The sequence below is a fragment of the Varanus komodoensis genome, unplaced genomic scaffold (assembly GCF_004798865.1).
Source record: "Varanus komodoensis strain SLA01 unplaced genomic scaffold, ASM479886v1 scaffold53, whole genome shotgun sequence".
Taxonomy (NCBI): domain Eukaryota; kingdom Metazoa; phylum Chordata; class Lepidosauria; order Squamata; family Varanidae; genus Varanus; species Varanus komodoensis.
The window spans coordinates 5,229,893-5,246,478 of NW_025336126.1; the positions used below are offsets into that span (position 1 = coordinate 5,229,893).

The 16,586-nt window shown below is 47.4% G+C and overlaps 1 long non-coding RNA gene and 1 gene segment (V, D, J or C); one reads left to right on the forward strand and one right to left on the reverse strand.

Moving 5' to 3' along the window:
* Positions 1 to 1,784: 1,784 nt before the first annotated feature.
* On the reverse strand, positions 1,785 to 5,792 carry LOC123032198. Its single transcript, XR_006416451.1, has 2 exons — positions 5,761 to 5,792; positions 1,785 to 2,931 (listed from the first exon to the last, which is right to left on the reverse strand). It is a non-coding gene; the product is annotated as an uncharacterized LOC123032198 (long non-coding RNA).
* On the forward strand, positions 2,125 to 13,210 carry LOC123032196. The segment is given in 5 exon segments: positions 2,125 to 2,551; positions 7,107 to 7,430; positions 8,441 to 8,740; positions 9,632 to 10,120; positions 10,243 to 13,210. Coding segments are annotated over 5 exon segments (1,380 nt in total).
* Positions 13,211 to 16,586: the final 3,376 nt, after the last annotated feature.

The window sequence follows — 16,586 nt, forward strand, 5'->3', positions numbered from 1 at the left end:
GGCTCAGTTGGTGGCAACAAGGAGAAAGGCCTTTTTGGTGGTGGTTCCCAGTTATGGAAGGAGCACTCTACTGAAGTCTACCTGGCACCAAGCATGCTATCTTTTTGGCGCCAGGTAAAGACTGTCCTCTACTACAAGGCATTCAAGTAGCTTCTGGGGACTGCTAGCTGTTAAACAGATCTGCATACTTTTTTCTTCTTCTTTAAGCTATATAAATATAATTTTAATATGATTAATATTTGGTTTAAATGTTTTTAAATGATGTTTTAATACAAAGTATCTTTTTGGTTTTTTAAAAATGTGCTTTGTGAGCCACCCAGAGAGTTTTGGCCATTGGGCAGTATAGAAATGAAAGTAGAACCCCTCTAGTCCCATTTTTCCTTTAGGTATGCAGAAAAATAGGATTTAAAAAGTCAATTACATCTCCTAAGGCAACCTACAATTAAAACTTATAAACTATGTTAAACCTTTTAAAAATGATTTTAAAATTTAAAACATTACTCAAAGACAGGAGAAAATCTTAAGAGTGTGAGATGAAGCCAATTAAAATATGAGAAAGCTACACGAAGCAAAATGGTTTTTGCAGCCCTTGCCACTGCATAACTGAAGCCAGTCTCAAAACCACTGGGAAAAAGGAAAGGGGTTTTTAGAGCAAAGGCCGCTATTTCCAAGAAATTTCTAAATCGCTTCTAATACAAAAGTCATTGACCCCTCTGCTGGCCAGCAGGACAGCAAAACAGCCACACAGAGAAAAAGGGGCAGTTTCTCCCTAACAGGAGAATGCTCTCGATATTCCTCAAAATGTTGTTGCTGGCTTCAGATTTTGGTTACATGCCCCCCTTGAGCAATTCCTGAGGCCCCAATATACCTCTGGCTCCTGCTCTGGCTGCTGCTCAGCATCCAGTGGCTCTCCCTTGAGTGCCACCATTTCAGTTCCTAAAATCATGTCTTAGTGCAACCGTGTTAGGGCAAGAGTGCAAGGGTGAATTCTTGATGTTCTACTGCATATCTGTGGTGTGAAGGGCACAATGCCACTCGGAAGGAGGAAAGCTGGGCTCAGGTCCATGTACTCAGCTTGGTTCCCCCGACCCCCAATAATCTTCAGAGAGCATTTTCTTGTCTAAATATGCAAAGAATTGTTTCCTTAGACTGTTAGGCCCCATTGTGTCTGTAGAGTTCTTTCGGGGTGGTTAATTGGTGCTGGTGGCAAGACATAGCCATGCAGCCTTTCTGCAAAGATTTATTGTGAAGGTTTATTATGTTGTGAGCCGCCCCGAGGCTTTGGCGAATGGGGCGGCATATAAATGTTTTAATAAATAAATAAATACATACATACATACATAAATATTGGAAAGCCTTCCACAGAGTTTAAAGGATCCTGGAGGAGGGGGAGGGTATACATGCCATAGGATCTCTGTCCCCAAACCCTGATTTCCTCTCATCCATTCAGAGTGGGAAAACAGTACACACCCACACACACAGAGGGCCAGCCCAAGACATTAGCCCAACTGCCTGGGACCAAGGGCAAGAAAGATGGCTACTGGCTATGCTGGCTGGGGATACTGGGAGTTGCACTTCAACACCTAGAGGGCACCAGGTTGAAGAAGGCTCCTGCAGAAGAACACCTCTTTAGAACCCTTCTGGTCCTATTTCTATAGCACCTTCTATGTACACAGCACTTTATAAGAACAAAATTCCTCTAATTTGTTAAACTGATGAGAGAGCCCATGGGCTATGGAATGGTAGTGAAATAAATATATAAAATAAAAAGTGGTGTGCAAATGTTTCAATTACGCACGTGTTGTTTTTATTAAAACCTGCTTCCTGCTTCAAGGAACTTGCAACCCACAACTTTGCCACGTGGGAGTGGAGGCGTCAGGGAACAGCGAAGTCCTCCGTGCAGTTCTGTTTGGGCCACCACCGTTGTTTAAGCTCGGGTGCAAGCGGACCTGGAAACCGGGTTGTGGCAAACAGGGCAGCTTGGGAAGAAGCTGGGGAAAATAAAGCCTCCAGGACAGCTCCAAGCCGAAGAAATCTCTGAAAAAAGGGAGGCTTTTTTGAGCTGGAAGCGAAGAAGAAAGAAGGGCATATGGGATCAGGGTGCAGCCTTCCCTAACTGCGTTTCCTTCCAGATGTTTCGCACGCCGTTTCAAGGACTCCAAGCCACGCTGGCGGGGACTAACGGGTGCGGCAAAACGGCAGGTTGGGGAAGGCTGCAGCGGAAAGATAGCGGCGAGGGACGGGAAAGCAGCATCGGGGGGCGTCGAAGATAAGAACAAGGCGGCTGGCAGCACGGCGGCCTCACTGAAACTCTTTCCCGCATCCCCTTCCACAGTCGCCCCTGTCCTTAGGAGCAATAGACTGCCCTTTCATCCATTACGAGCGAATTAAAAGGTTACGAAGACGACTCTTCTTCCTCTTCTGACTTTCCGTTGGGTCCCACCCCGCGTTTCGCGCTTTGCGAAAGCGAAAGCAGGAGAGCAAACCTTCTACGACATGTCGGGCTCTTTCGGACGTACGCTATGCTTGCTCCTTCCTATGCTGCCTGCCTGTAAGTCCCCGCGCACGTGCCCGCGTCTCCCGGTGTCGTGGCGCCCTCCCCACGTTAGGCCCCTTTGCGAACTGGATCGAGGGGCGCTCTCATCCCTCCGGTGCGGCGGTGGGAGGGCAAGCAAAGACTGGCCGTAGGGTAAGCAAGGCGGGTAGGAGGAGAAGGGGGGCGGCTTGTATGACTCAGGCCTGATCCGCCTTGCAACTCTGCGCAGTTTAGCTCTTCAGTCCCCGTAAGTCTCCCCCTTGGCCGCCCCACTTGGGGGAGACGCTCGGCGCTGGCGGGAAGGGACTCGTTGGTCGGGCCCCTGTGAAAGGGCGAGATCGACACGCTGCCAAATGATCGAAAATAAACTTTCCAGCTTCAGCTTATTCTTGAAGCTGAATGGTGGAGAAATTGGGACAGACCAAAGGAAAATTATTATTATTATTATAACATTTCTATGCCGCCCCTTGCCGAAGCCTCGGGGCAGCTTACAACATAATAAAATACATTGAAATACAATAGAATATAATAAATTACCATTGAATACAAAAATACAAAAAATACACTGAGTTACAAACATAATAATATTAAATTAAAATTATCAGTATAAAATAAGTAAATAAATAATATAGGAGGAGAAAAGAGAAGGAAGAAGAAGTTGCCCTGGCCAGATCATATGTTTTAACAATTAAAATGATGTTTAAATAAAAAGGTATTTACCTGGCGCCGAAAAACCAGTAACGACGGTGCCAGGCAGACCTCTTTGGGGAGTGAATTCCATAGGTTGGGCGCCACCACAGAGAAAGCCCTCCTCCGAGTACTTACTCTCCTAATTTCTTTCATGGAGGGTTCCCGGAGAAGGGACTCTCCCGCAGATCTCAAAGGGCGGTCGGGCATATACGGACGTAAGCGCTCGTTCAGGTAGCCAGGACCCAAGCCGTTTAGGGCTTTGTAGGTCATAATCAACACCTTGAATTGGGCCCGGGCTTCAATGGGAAGCCAGTGAAGCTGACGGAGGACTGGAGTCATGTGACCATAACGCCCAGTCCCCGTCAGCAGCCTGGCAGCTCTATTTTGCACCAATTGAAGTGTTCGGACTGTCTTCAGGGGAAGCCCCACGTAAAGCGCGTTACGGAAGTCTAAGAGGGAAGTCACCAGCGTGTGTGTTACCGTCGCCAGGCAGTCGTACTCCAGGTAGGGGCGCAGCTGATTAATCAGCCGAAGCTGAAGGAAGGCGCTCCTCGCCACCGCTGTCACCTGAGCTTCCAAAGAAAGCTCCGGGTCGAGGAGTACTCCTAAGCTGCGGACCTTATCCCTAAGAGGGAGTGTTGCACCATTCAGGACCAGGTCGAATCCACCCTCTCTGAAGCCTGATCCGCCAACTAACAGAACCTCCGTCTTGTCTGGAATGTGGGTTGTCACATTTTGAATCAATTATTCTGTGTCCCACACTCTGGCATCAGCAAAAAAAAAACCCTTCCTCTTTGTGACAGCCTTTGAGGTACTTATAGAAGGATATCATGTCCCCCCCTCAGTCTGCTCTTCTCAAGGCAAAACATGCCCAGTTCTCTCAGTCTCTCTCCACAGGGCAGTGTTTGCAAATCCTGGATCATTTTTGTTGCCCTTCTCTGGACCCTTTCCAATTTTTCTGCATCTTTCTTAAATCTTGGTGCCCAGAACTGGACACAGTATTCCAGATGAGGTCTGAGGAGGTTAGAAGAACTGCTACTTCTCATGATTTAGAAGTAATGCTTCTGTTCATACATCCCAAAATAGCATTTCCTTTGGTGACTGCATCACATTGTTGGCTCATGTTTAGTCTATTGTCCAAAATTACTGCAAGATCTTTATCTTTTTCTTTTTTGAGCCACATATTTCCCATCTTGTATTGATGCATTTGGTTTCCTTTTGGACTTGGCACTTGTCCTTATTGAATCTCATTCTGTTGCTTTCAGCCCAGTGTTCAAGTTTATCAAGATCGCCCTGGATCTTCATTCTGTCTTCTAGGGTGTTTGCTATTCCACCCAGTTTTGTATCATCTGCAAATATGATGATCTTTCCTTGTACTTCCTCATCTAAATCATTAATAAAGATGTTGAAGAGCGCTGGGCCCAGGACTGAACCCTGAGGCACCCCACTAGTTACCTCCACCCATTAACCAAGCACAAGGTAGCACAGTGGTGTATCCGTGGTACAGAGTGTTTTCAGCCATTCACAAGGCATATTTTCTGGTTTGCTTTGATTTAAAAGTTAATACCAGATTTTCCTTGCTCTTAAAAAACAGATAAAACAAAAAAGACTGAAAAACTTGGGGGAGTCCCTGGAGGACAACACCATAAAAGAGCCTGGAAGTGTGTGAAGGATCACAAGGCCACCATAAATGTCTCCCATAAAGAAGTTTGTAGTGATGAGCCCCAATTTAGATGGCTTTATTTATTTATATCTCAGCTTTTTTCCTTCCAAAAATTCCTTTCTCGGGCTGAAGGAACCAGCTGAAGGAAGCAAGCATTTGGTGCAGGTTGAAGTCAAGTAGGGGAATTTGAACAAACCCCAAACCCTTAACAGAATGTTGTGTGATCCCAGAAGTCACATCTGCTTTTGCCCGCAGTGCAAAGGTTAGCAGCTGTGGCTAGTTGTGTTTGCCTGGAGCTAAAGTAGGTAAGAAAAAAAAGTACCTGGCTTCCCAGCTGAAGTGGCAGCTGGGAAAGTATAAAAGTGAAGTACGTTGCTATTGAAGGGTAACGTGCAAATAGAAATCGTGCAAAGTTTTTATCATACTTATCAGTATATGAATATCCCTTTCATCATCATCATCATCATCATTATTATTATTATTATTATTATTATTACATTTCTATGCCGCCCCTTGCCGAAGCCTCGGGGTGGCTTACAACACAATAAAATACATTGAAATACAATAGCACATAATAAATTACCATTAAATACAAAAATACAAAAAATACATTGAGTTACAAACATAATAATATAAAATTAAAATTATCAGTATAAAATAAGTAAATAAATAATATAGGAGGAGAACAGAGAAGGAAGAAGAAGTTGCCCTGGCCAGATCATATATTTTAACAATTAAAATGATGTTTAAATAAAAAGGTCTTTACCTGGCGCCGAAAAACCAGTAACGACGGTGCCAGGCGGACCTCTTTGGGGAGTGAATTCCATAGGTTGGGCGCCACCGCAGAGAAAGCCCTCCTCTGAGTACTTACTCTCCTAATTTCTTTCATGGAGGGTTCCCGGAGAAGGGACTCTCCCACAGATCTCAAAGGGCGTTCGGGCATATACGGACGTAAGCGCTCGTTCAGGTAGCCCGGACCCAAGCCGTTTAGGGCTTTATAGGTCATAATCAACACCTTGAATTGGGCCCGGGCTTCAATGGGAAGCCAGTGAAGCTGACGGAGAACTGGAGTCATGTGAACATAATGCCCAGTCCCCGTCAGCAGCCTGGCAGCTCTATTTTGAGCCAACTGAAGTGTTCGGACCGTCTTCAGGGGAAGCCCCATGTAAAGCGCGTTACAGAAGTCTAGGCGGGAAGTCACCAGCGCGTGTGTCACTGTCGCCAGGCAGTCGAACTCCAGGTAGGGGCACAGCTGATTAATCAGCCAAAGCTGAAGGAAGGCGCTCCTCGCCACCGCTGTCACCTGAGCTTCCAAAGAAAGCTCCGGGTCGAGGAGTACTCCTAAGCTGCGGACCTTATCCCTAAGAGGGAGTGTTGCACCATTCAGGACCAGGTCAAATCCACCCTCTCCGAAGCCCGATCCGCCAACCAACAGGACCTCCGTCTTGTCTGGGTTGAGTTTCAGTTTATTGGCCCTCATCCATTCCATTACCTCGGCCAAGCACCGGTTCAGCACAGCCACTGCCTCACCTGGATTGGTGGAAAACGAGAGGTAGAGCTGGGTATCATCAGCGTACTGATGATTCCGCAGCCCACACCTCCTGATGACCTCTCCCAGCGGTTTCATATAGATGTTAAATAGCAGAGGGGATAGAATGGAGCCCTGTGGTACTCCATGGCATAGCTGCCATGACGCAGAGACATGGTCTCCCAGCACTACCTTCTGGAATCAACCGTTGAGATAGGAGCGGAACCATTGCAAAGCAGTGCCTCCAACCCCCAATCCCGCTAGCCTATCCAGAAGGATACCATGGTCGATGGTATCGAAAGCCGCCGAGAGGTCCAGGAGAACCAACAGGGACGCACTCCCCCTGTCCTTCTCCCTGCACAGGTCATCGTACAGGGCGACCAAGGCAGATTCAGTACTGTACCCGGGTCTGAAGCCAGACTGAAAAGGATCCAGATAATCAGTAGAAGCAGAGGCTCGAAGCTTCATCTCCATTAAATTAAAAGTTTTCACATGCTTTGAAGCAGCCTGATTTGTCCAAAGAACCTTTGGAAATCATAGCGTGGTCAGGATGCTAAGTCCTCTACAAAGAACTACAGTTTTCAGATGGAGCCCTGATAGCTGGACTGATTTAAAAGGGGTTTAAGTCTGTAGGCTCAGATTCCAGTCACATCTTTCTAGTTGCAGCTTTCCTTGCTGTTTTTTTCCAGGGTCAGCTCTGACAGTCACTGTGCCTTCGTCCCCAATCCAGGCCAGGCCAGGCTCTGATGTACTGCTCCCATGCGCCATTTCTGGGTCCATAGTTCTTAAACGCCTGGCTGTGATGTGGAAGAAGGATGGCATTACCATTGCTAAATATGAGCATGACTTTACAACGAAAAGGGCAGGGGCAGTGATGACGGCCGAGCAGCTGCAAGTAGGCAATGCCAGCCTCCTGCTCCCGAAGGTGCACCAAGGAGATGCTGCCGTTTATACGTGTTTCGTTATCCTTATGCCTGCAAGTGCAGAAAAGTCACTGGAGCTGAGAATAGAAGGTAAGGAAAGTAGGGGAAATATGGGTGAGACTCATGTTCTTCTACTCATAAACTGCTTGACATAGAACACAGTTTTAAAGTACATCATTTCAAGGTTAAGGAAGTGTTGCTCTTCAGTCCGGATGTGTGAGAAATCTTTCTGGCACTTCTCCCAGGACTCTGGTCTGCTTTGCAGTCCATAATCCTGGTATACGTGCCCAGTATTTGTGGGCTCTTGCCAGGACTCCAGCTCCACATCTTCCGCAAGAAGCATCTCCCATGCCACGTGGAGCTGCTGTTTGGGCAGCTGCAGCTGACGGGTGCAGCTGCCCTAAAGAAGGGTGGTCATGAGGGACTCACCTGGTAAGCTCTTCACAACAGCTGCACAAGCAGCATCCTGGCCAGAAAGGGTCACTGGTTGTGCGGCTGGGAGCACGCGTGCATTCGCAGACTTCCCTTGGGTTCCTGTTACTGTCCCCAGCTCCCCTAACTGAAGGCCGTGGTTGCTGGGTCTAGTAGGATTTTGAGTCCAGCAAATTCCAGAGAGCCACCAGCTCACCTCCCTTAGTTTAACTTTCCTTATTACCACTTCATAAATACTTCATCTTATCTTGGTACCAAACAGATATTACAGGGCATAGTTTTACTGACATATCTTCCCCATCCTGGTATAAAGGAGAAGGTGCTTGTGAGTGTGTATTTTGTGTGTCTGCCTCTTTTTATGCAGTGTGTGGGTAAAGAGGGCAAAACATGATCTTGTCCCCTACCTTATTCTAGCTTTGATGTTAGTGAGCTGAGAACGTATCAGAGGCGAACGCTTCTCCTTTCACATCCCTTCAGGAGAGCAGTGGGCTATCTGGATGGGTTTTCAGGAGATGGTGGGAAGAGCCCCTTTCCCCACTCTACCAAGGGTGGAGCAGGCAAGCAGCGGATTAGGACAGAATGGGAATACTCTGATAGCAGAGGTGGGCTTTGGTTGGGTCACTAGAGGACACCATCTTCTCCTCACTCTCCCTTTCCTCGGTCCACAGCTCCTCCAGTACTATCACTCGAACCAAGAACGCTCCTGTTATTCCAGCGAGGATCGGTGACGTGCGCAGCATCACATTTCTACCCTGACACAATCTCTTTCACGTGGCTCAGGGATGGCGAGCCCGTGGAAGGCCTCCGATCTCTCCCTGCTGTGCAGGGCTCCGACGGCTTGTACAATGCCAGCAGCGTCCTGGACCTCACCCCTAGTGTCTCTGACGCCGGGGCCCACTTCTCCTGCCAGGTCAACCACACTGCAGTCAGAGGCCTCCTTAAGCAAAGCTTTCTGCTGCAGGTGCACGGTGAGTGGCTCCCAGAGTCCTGGCGCTGCCCGCACTCCCGTTTCTGCCTGGCCTACCTTATTCTGCCACAACTTATTCTGCTCCCCCCAAAATGCAGCCGCTCTGCCTCAGAATGCCCAGCTCTAACTGTCTGCTCCTCGCTTCCGCCATCCTCAGCCTGGTGCCTTCCAAGATAAGTGCTTATGCTGGGTGGGGAATGATGGGTGTTGTAGTCCAAAACTTCTGGAAGGCACCCAGGAGAGAATGCTGCTGTACGCGTTGGGAAGGGAAAGGTCATTTGGGCCAGCGCTGCTTTCTTACTGGAACCACCAGCTTCTCTGAGTCCGGTGGAAGTGGGGTGATTCCACACAGCACCGGGCATAGCTCTGTAATTATCACGCAATGACCATCTTGAGCACAAAGGTCTTTGCACATGTTTTTAAATAAGTAACTTTTCTTTTTGCATTCAGGGACTCAATGGAAGCCAAATGGGGCTCACGGGTGTGTGTTGTCCACTGTTCTTCTACAAGGAGGATGCCACTCTGTCCCAGCTTGTCCATGGGAGGGAGGCCTGGCCCTTCTCTCCCTCGTTACTTTCCTTACAGAAGTCACCGCCAGCTGATTCAGCTGCAGTGGGAGCTGTCTTCCTGAGGGAAGTTACTGCTGGCGCAGATGGCTTGCCAGCCCCACAGCACAGAGGGAAGCTCACCCGTCCCTCCCCACGTGTTCTGCTCTGGACGCGGTGACAGCTGACACTTGCGTGAAATGCTGCAGTGCATTTAACGGGATGCGTAGTTGGCTCCTCCGTGCGCTCCCTCTGTAGCAACGCCCCCAGTGGTTGTTTGCCTGTGCTTTGTGCACCCCGGCCTAGTGCGATATTCAGGAGTGCACCTTTTCTTCCCCCCCTCACAGCTCGCCCAGTCCTCCACATCCTCACTGTGCCCCAAGAGAAGAATTTTGGGGCAGCCATCTGCCTAGTGAGTGGGTTTTACCCAAAACACATTAAAGTCGAATGGCTGAAAAACGATATACTGCTGGAAACGCTGAATTCTCGTCTGTACAACTTGACTGATGGGACCTACTCCATTCAAAGCGCCATCTTTCTAAAGGAGAGTGATGCTGAAGTCAGCTATGTCTGCAGGGTATGGCATGAGTCACTGGACACCCCTCTGAAGATGACAGTCAACTGGCAGCCCAGAGGTGGGCATGATGGGATTTCCCAGATGGAGGAAATCATCCCCAAGTTATCGCCTATAACTATTGCATCTCCCAGTGACACGACTTCTGATTCAGGGGTCCTGGTGGTATCTCCCTCCCCCGGCATGAGTTTCTGGACTGGAATTGTGGTATTTGTCCTAGGCCTGCTCCTAGCAATTGCTGCAGTGATCCTCTACTATAAAGGTAAGTGTCCTTCTGAAGGGCTGTGGGCTGTGGGCTGGTGCTGGTGCTGGTGCTGGAATTGTGGACAGAAGAACAGAAGAGCCAGTGCAGGGGCATGTGACTCACTTTTGCTCTCTTTACAGCCAAGCTTAGATCAGCTGCACAAAGAAACGTTAAGCAAAACACTTCTGAAAAGTCTGGATTTGAGAGCCTACGCAGCACCGGTTTAGAGACTAAACCTGCTACTCCAAGACAGAAAAGTGAGCACATCCTCATTAAAAATGAAGGCCAGGACCATGCTATGCCAGAAGCCTGGACAGAAATGCAAAGTGACAGTTGTACTGCAATGCTATAGTAGTTGCTGGGCTCTGCGGAGTGGCTTGTCAGGGGAGGAACAGGGGAGGAAGGCTGATCCACCGTATGAGTACTTGCATGCTGGTAGGTACTTGTAGGAGTGGGGTCTCTGCAATCAAGCAGACCAGCTGCGACCCACAGGAAGCTGCATAAGAAACTTCTCAGTCCTGTCCAGGTCTGCCCCACCAACACTAATCTCTGTGCTTGGCTTTCTTGTGTCCCTGATCTGGCTTCCCCCCCGCCCCAACCCCGGTGTTCCCATTCCTGTCTTGATCCTTGCGTGTTCCTGACTCTGACTTTGCCTCTGGCCCTGCTGTGTCTTGCCTGGTTTCTGACTCTTGTTTGTTCCTGACTCTGACTTTGCCTCTGGCCCTACCACGTCTCTCCAAGCTTACCATCTGCCTCTGCCACACCTAGTCCTGCAAACGGAAGGATGCCATGCCATGGACGGCTCCATGGCGAGTCAGAAGCTCTCGAACATGGAGACTTCTGAGATTCCAGTGCCTGGGATGGGAGGCGAGCTTTGCCTTCTCATCATCTGACCCTAGATGTGTTCCACTAGATAGGCAGTTTCACTTCATCCTGGTGTCTCCCGTGTCCTCCCTGCAGACCATAATGCCCTCCCTGAGGTCAATCTTGCAGTGTTGGAGAAGCAGTTGGCCTGCTTCGCTTTGTCCTACTGTAGGGCAGGTCTCCAACTCCTGTTCTGAGGTTGCAGAGCTCTGTCTAACCTCAGAGGGTAATCTGAGTCATGTTGTGCTTTTAGGTACAGTTGTCCAGGAACCACAGGACGGATCATTAAGTTTGTTTGTTTTTAGTAATCTGTGCTCTTCCAAACTTTATGGTTTTTGTATTGTATAGACTGCACCGGAAGAATGCTGAGGAGGATATTAAGGTTCAGCAGGTAGTAGAGTGAACTTACCCAGTGTCTGAGTACTAAAGATAATGGTCTTTCTTGAGTACTGCTTCCCCCAGCCTTTCTGTAGGCAAAGGCTGCTTTTGCTTTGAAAACAAATCGACTTGCTTTACTGAAGTGGCTTTGCTGAAATGGGGAACAGAGGAACTGTACAGAATCTATGGCAAGCAGGTTTGTCATTCGATTTGGCTTGGGAAGAAGAATTGACATGTCACTTATTCAGTTGACTTCATTTTTTATTTTTATTTTCATTAAAAAGTAGAGTATAAAAAAGAAAAAAATGATGCCACAGGATCTTACACAAATACTGCAGATAATATCAAACTTACCCAGTTGACTTTAGAGGTCATAGAATCATGGATTAGTAGAGTTGGAAGAGGCCATGAATGCCATTAGGCCCAACCCTCTGCTGTTACAGGACACCAATTTACACCATCCAAGTCCAGGAAACCAAACAGCCGTGGGTGAGTGTAAGGTTTGTTTGGGTTTTTTTGTTTGTTTTGTGCTTGTTGATATTCTGTATCCATATTTCATCATTATATTCAATGAACTATATATCCATCTTTACCATAAGTGGTCTGTATATCCATCTTCAGAGCAAGTTTGATTCTGTGTGTCCTTGAATTTGGAGCTGAGGTGCCTTGCCAAACTGAGTTTCTGGGATCAGTCTACCCTAGGACCAGGATGTCCGAAAGCCACTAACTGCCATATGAACCTGCATGAACATAAAGACCATGAGCTTTGTAGAAGATGTGATGGAAGTAGAACCATCAAGAACTGGTTTCTTAAGTATCAACAAAACTACCTATACTTTTGGATTCTCTTTTGGACTCTCATTGCACTTCAAGATGTACCATTATGCTGCGGTCTTTCAGCATCCAACCTGTTCGTGGTCACAGTTACTGAAGATCATATTCCAGCTTGTGTGTACACAAGGGTGCCAGCGAGCTCAAAAACTTCATCCTGAGCAATCATGGATGAAGGCACGGCAGGGAAGGGGCCATAGCCTGGTCCGCATAGGCAAGGTTCCAGCTTCAATCCCAGACCTTTCCACTTTAGACAGATGCAGCAGCATGTAGCAGGAGAGATGGGCTGATTGAAGGCAGCTTTCTTATGTTCCTGGGGAGTTGAAGTTTGGTGTGCAACGTAACATGTAAAGCTAGAAGAAGCCAGAGGACCGTGGGGTCCAATCCACTGCTCAGTGCAGGATTCCCAGTTAAACCCTCCCTCTAAGATGGCTGCCCAGTTGCATCTTGGATGCATTTAGTGTGGGATAGCCCACAACCTGTCGGAGTCATTGGTTGCATTGTTGTTGTTATGCACGCACGCTCAGAAGAGGCTCACGCGCGCAGACAAGGGAGTGGAGGTTCTGGTGAGAACCAGAGCTCCAGGAGGAGTCAGTCATTGTCCCAAGAAGAGTACAAAGCTCTCACCCTCCTTGCCTAGATGCTTTGACTAGTGGAAGAACAGGTGGTATTTTGCTGCAAGCGGGGGAAGCTGAGGTGCAGGATCAAGACACTTGAAGGGCAGACATGGGGCTTGATACTGGTCTGAATTGTGAGAACGAAGGGTCTTGGGATCCGGGGGGCTTCTTGGGGATATTGAGGGTGCTCGTTCACACAGGCACACCTGCAGGCTAGGACAGTTGGAGTCTCAATTAGAGGAACAGCTGCAAGCTGCCTTCACAGTGCCTGCCTGCTAGGGACCATCCCCAGAGGGTTCATAGGAAAAGTGTGGGGTGACGTTAGTCGGAGCGAGAGGTCAACTTTCTATCCTGTATCATGTGTGTTGTGAATACCTTGTAGCTGTTCAGCTTAAAGAGAATAAAGATTTTTGTAGTATTTTCTGGAGTGGTTATGTAAGCCATCCCGAGGCTATGCGATGGGAAGGCATACAAATGCTTGAAATAAATAAATAAATAAATAAGCAAGCAAGCAAGCAAGCTGGGAAGGGGTGCCTGTGATGTGATGTGCTTCATGACTTCTTGGACTAACAGCTTGCAGCTTCGTCCTTTCTGTACATGAAAGATGGTGTCAGAAGTGACTTGAATCTGGATAGAGCCTCTTGTTTGGAGTGCAGCAGCCCCAGGACACAGCACTGATTTGTGAGTTACAGTTTGAGACCGTTCATTGCGCGTTTTCTGCTACTGGAGGGCTGTGAGGCCTACCGACCACATAGCTGCCATGAATTGCATACCTCCCCCAGAGGGGATGAAAATCGGTGGGGACTGTAGCAGCAACTGGGAAACTTTCAGAGCTGAATTTGAGGATTATTCCCTGGCTACAGGGCTGAATGCGAAACCTGCGGCAGTGCAGGCAGCCACTCAGAGGAGTCATGGGCAGTGAATGCAGGCATGTGTATAAGCACAATCTGAACCTCTCAGCAGAGCAGCAAGAGAATGTTACAGCCATTCTGGATGCACTAGAAGCTTATTTCAAACCTGCTAAAAATGTCATTTGTGAAAGGTAAGTGTTTGGATGCTGCAAACAAGAGGAGGGAGAATCTCTTGACAACTTTGTTACTCGCTTATGAGAAAAAGCAGCTATTTGTGAATATGGCACCCTGAAAGTTGAACTAATAAGGGACAAAACTGTTCTTGGTATACCTAGTGAGAGCACATGCAGGCGTCTTCTAAGAGAGCGTGACTTAACGCTAAACACAGCTATTGAAACGTGTTGTACAGCAGAGCTTACTGACAGACATCTGAAAGTGATGAAACAGGACAGACAGAGCGACAGCATAAATGTTGCAATGCAGCGACGGCACATAAGCAAACCGCAAGGACAGCAACACACGCTTAGCGCAAATATGGCCAACTCTACAGCATGCAAATATTGTGGGACTGTGCATCCAAGAATTAAAGAGCTGTGTCCAGCATATGGGAAGTCTTGTAGGTCTTGTGGAAGAGCAAATCATTTCACTAAAGTTTGCTTGTCAAAAAACAAGTGTCATCTGGGAAATTACATGCTATGGAGGATGCGCCTGCATATGAGGAGGAGCCACGCACCGCTGAAATGATACAGAGCTGTGAATCGGTGCTCTGCAATCCAGAGGAAAGAAATGGTTTGTCACATTAATATTAAATAATAAGCCTCAATCCTGCCAGCTCGATTTGGGAGCAACATGTGATGTGATGCGCTTCATGACTCCTCGGACTAACAGCTTGCAGCGTCGTCCTTTCTGTACATGAAACAGTGCCTGGCTCATGACAGTTGTACTGCTCTAACAGGATTTTTTTTCCCCCTGATACCTGGTCGGAATCTGGCTTCCTGTAACTTGACTCCATTATTTTGTATCCTGCACTCTGTGCTAAGTGGTATATAAATGACACTCTTCTTATCAAAAATGTTCTAACCCTGAGCTTCCTTGTAAAGTGCCTGTTGCCCACATGGATACTGGCCACCAACAAGTCCTTGTTTCCAGTCAGAAAGGATCTACATGGCTTCTACAAAGTGGTTAGTGCCACATGTCTTTCTAAATACTTACTACTTGTATCATTTGTAATGCTTCAACCAATTTATCCAGAACAGATATTAAACTAGTCAATTTTCTCCTACAGATGTAGCTCTCTGTATTTTCTGAGAGATGCTTCTATAGCTTTCTTTGTTTCAGCAGTTCAATTGAGGTGGAAAAAGTTTGCTGTTGTTTTTGTGGAAGTTGGAAATCCTTGTTGGTCTGCTGGAATATCGCTCTGAGAGCCATCAATAGATTGCCCTGGTTAGAGGATAGAATTGAAGGAAGGCAGGCAGGCAGGCAGGCAGGCAGGCAGGCAGCCTCACAAGGACATTCTGGGGAGATACTTCCAAGCACTAAGGGCAGCAGGGCAGAAAAACCAGAGTTACTCTTTACTATTATGACTGTACTGGCTTTGTTCACCCAGTTACCCTGCAGGGGCCAAGGACGTACTAAGAGGTTTAATGTATCTGTAGCTCCTCCTTCTGGCCATTTGGGAACCTGTAAAAGTGTAGGGATCCAACAGCATCCATGGTTCATGGCTACTTCAGAGTCTTTACATCATGGTGAACTGCAGAGCCCATTAACTCCAAAACTGGATGTTTAAACTCCTCCAAATGAGTCATTTGAGCCACAACATCATGGCATGAAGGCGATCACACAGTCTGCCTGCTGTGAATTTACAGAGTAGGGCTGTACCGAAAAAGACAGCCTTTGGAGGCAGTAAGACTTCAGAAGCCTGATCCTGAGCAGACGGAATAGCACCCAGTTTTGTATGCACTTGAAGCAAAAGTTTATCTCCATAGCAATTTTAGGTTCGCACTCAGATCCTGGTCTGCTTTGGTCCTCTGTCAAGAGCTGCTCCACTAGATGGAAATTTTGAGACCAGAACTTACCACAAGCCAAAGCAAAACTGCAGGGGTTGGATCCAAGATCCACTTGCAGAGGAGAGAAGCCCCCTCTGCCCATTCAGCAGGATCTGCTGACACACCAAGTGGCATTTTCAGGGATTGGGGTGGGGAGGGAACAGGAAAGTCCGCTGCCACCAGCCTTGTTCCATGTGCCTAAATCTGGATCCATCCCCAGATCTTCTTATGAATGCTAGGATTTAGCCTGGGTCATGTACAAAAAACTCATCCATGGTTATCAGCTCTGAGAACTTGCAAGCAATTTCTCCTTTTTTGATTAGAGCCAATGTGGTGTGGGGGTTAGAGTGCTGTACTGGTGACCTGGGAGACCCTAGTCCCCACTCGGCCATGAAGCTCACTGGGTACCTTTGGGCCAGTTACTCACTATCAGCCTAACTTACCTCACAGGGTTGTTGTGAGGTTAAAAACATGGAGTAGAGGAGAACTATGTAAGCCACCATGGATTCCTCATAAGAAGAAAAAAAAGGCAGGATATAAATGCAATGTAAAGATTATAGTCTGAAAGCTTTTTCTGGGGTGATATCCAATGTTAGTCCTATGTAGAGTAAGCCTATTGAAATGAATGGGACAAGTTAGTTTCAACTAGCTTACATCCTGTCCATTTCAATCAGTCTGCCTTATGTAGGAGTAACATTGGATATCAATTCTGGTAGTATCAGTTTGGTTGTCGTCTAGAGAGTTTAGATACCATTCTGTACTTTCTTACCTGGGAGTAAGCCCCATTGAATTCAATAGTTACTTGCTGATGTCTTCTCAAAACTAACTTCTGAGAAGACATAAATAGGATTGCATTGTTAGGTCCTACTCTGTGAAAAAGACTTGCTACCAAAGATGC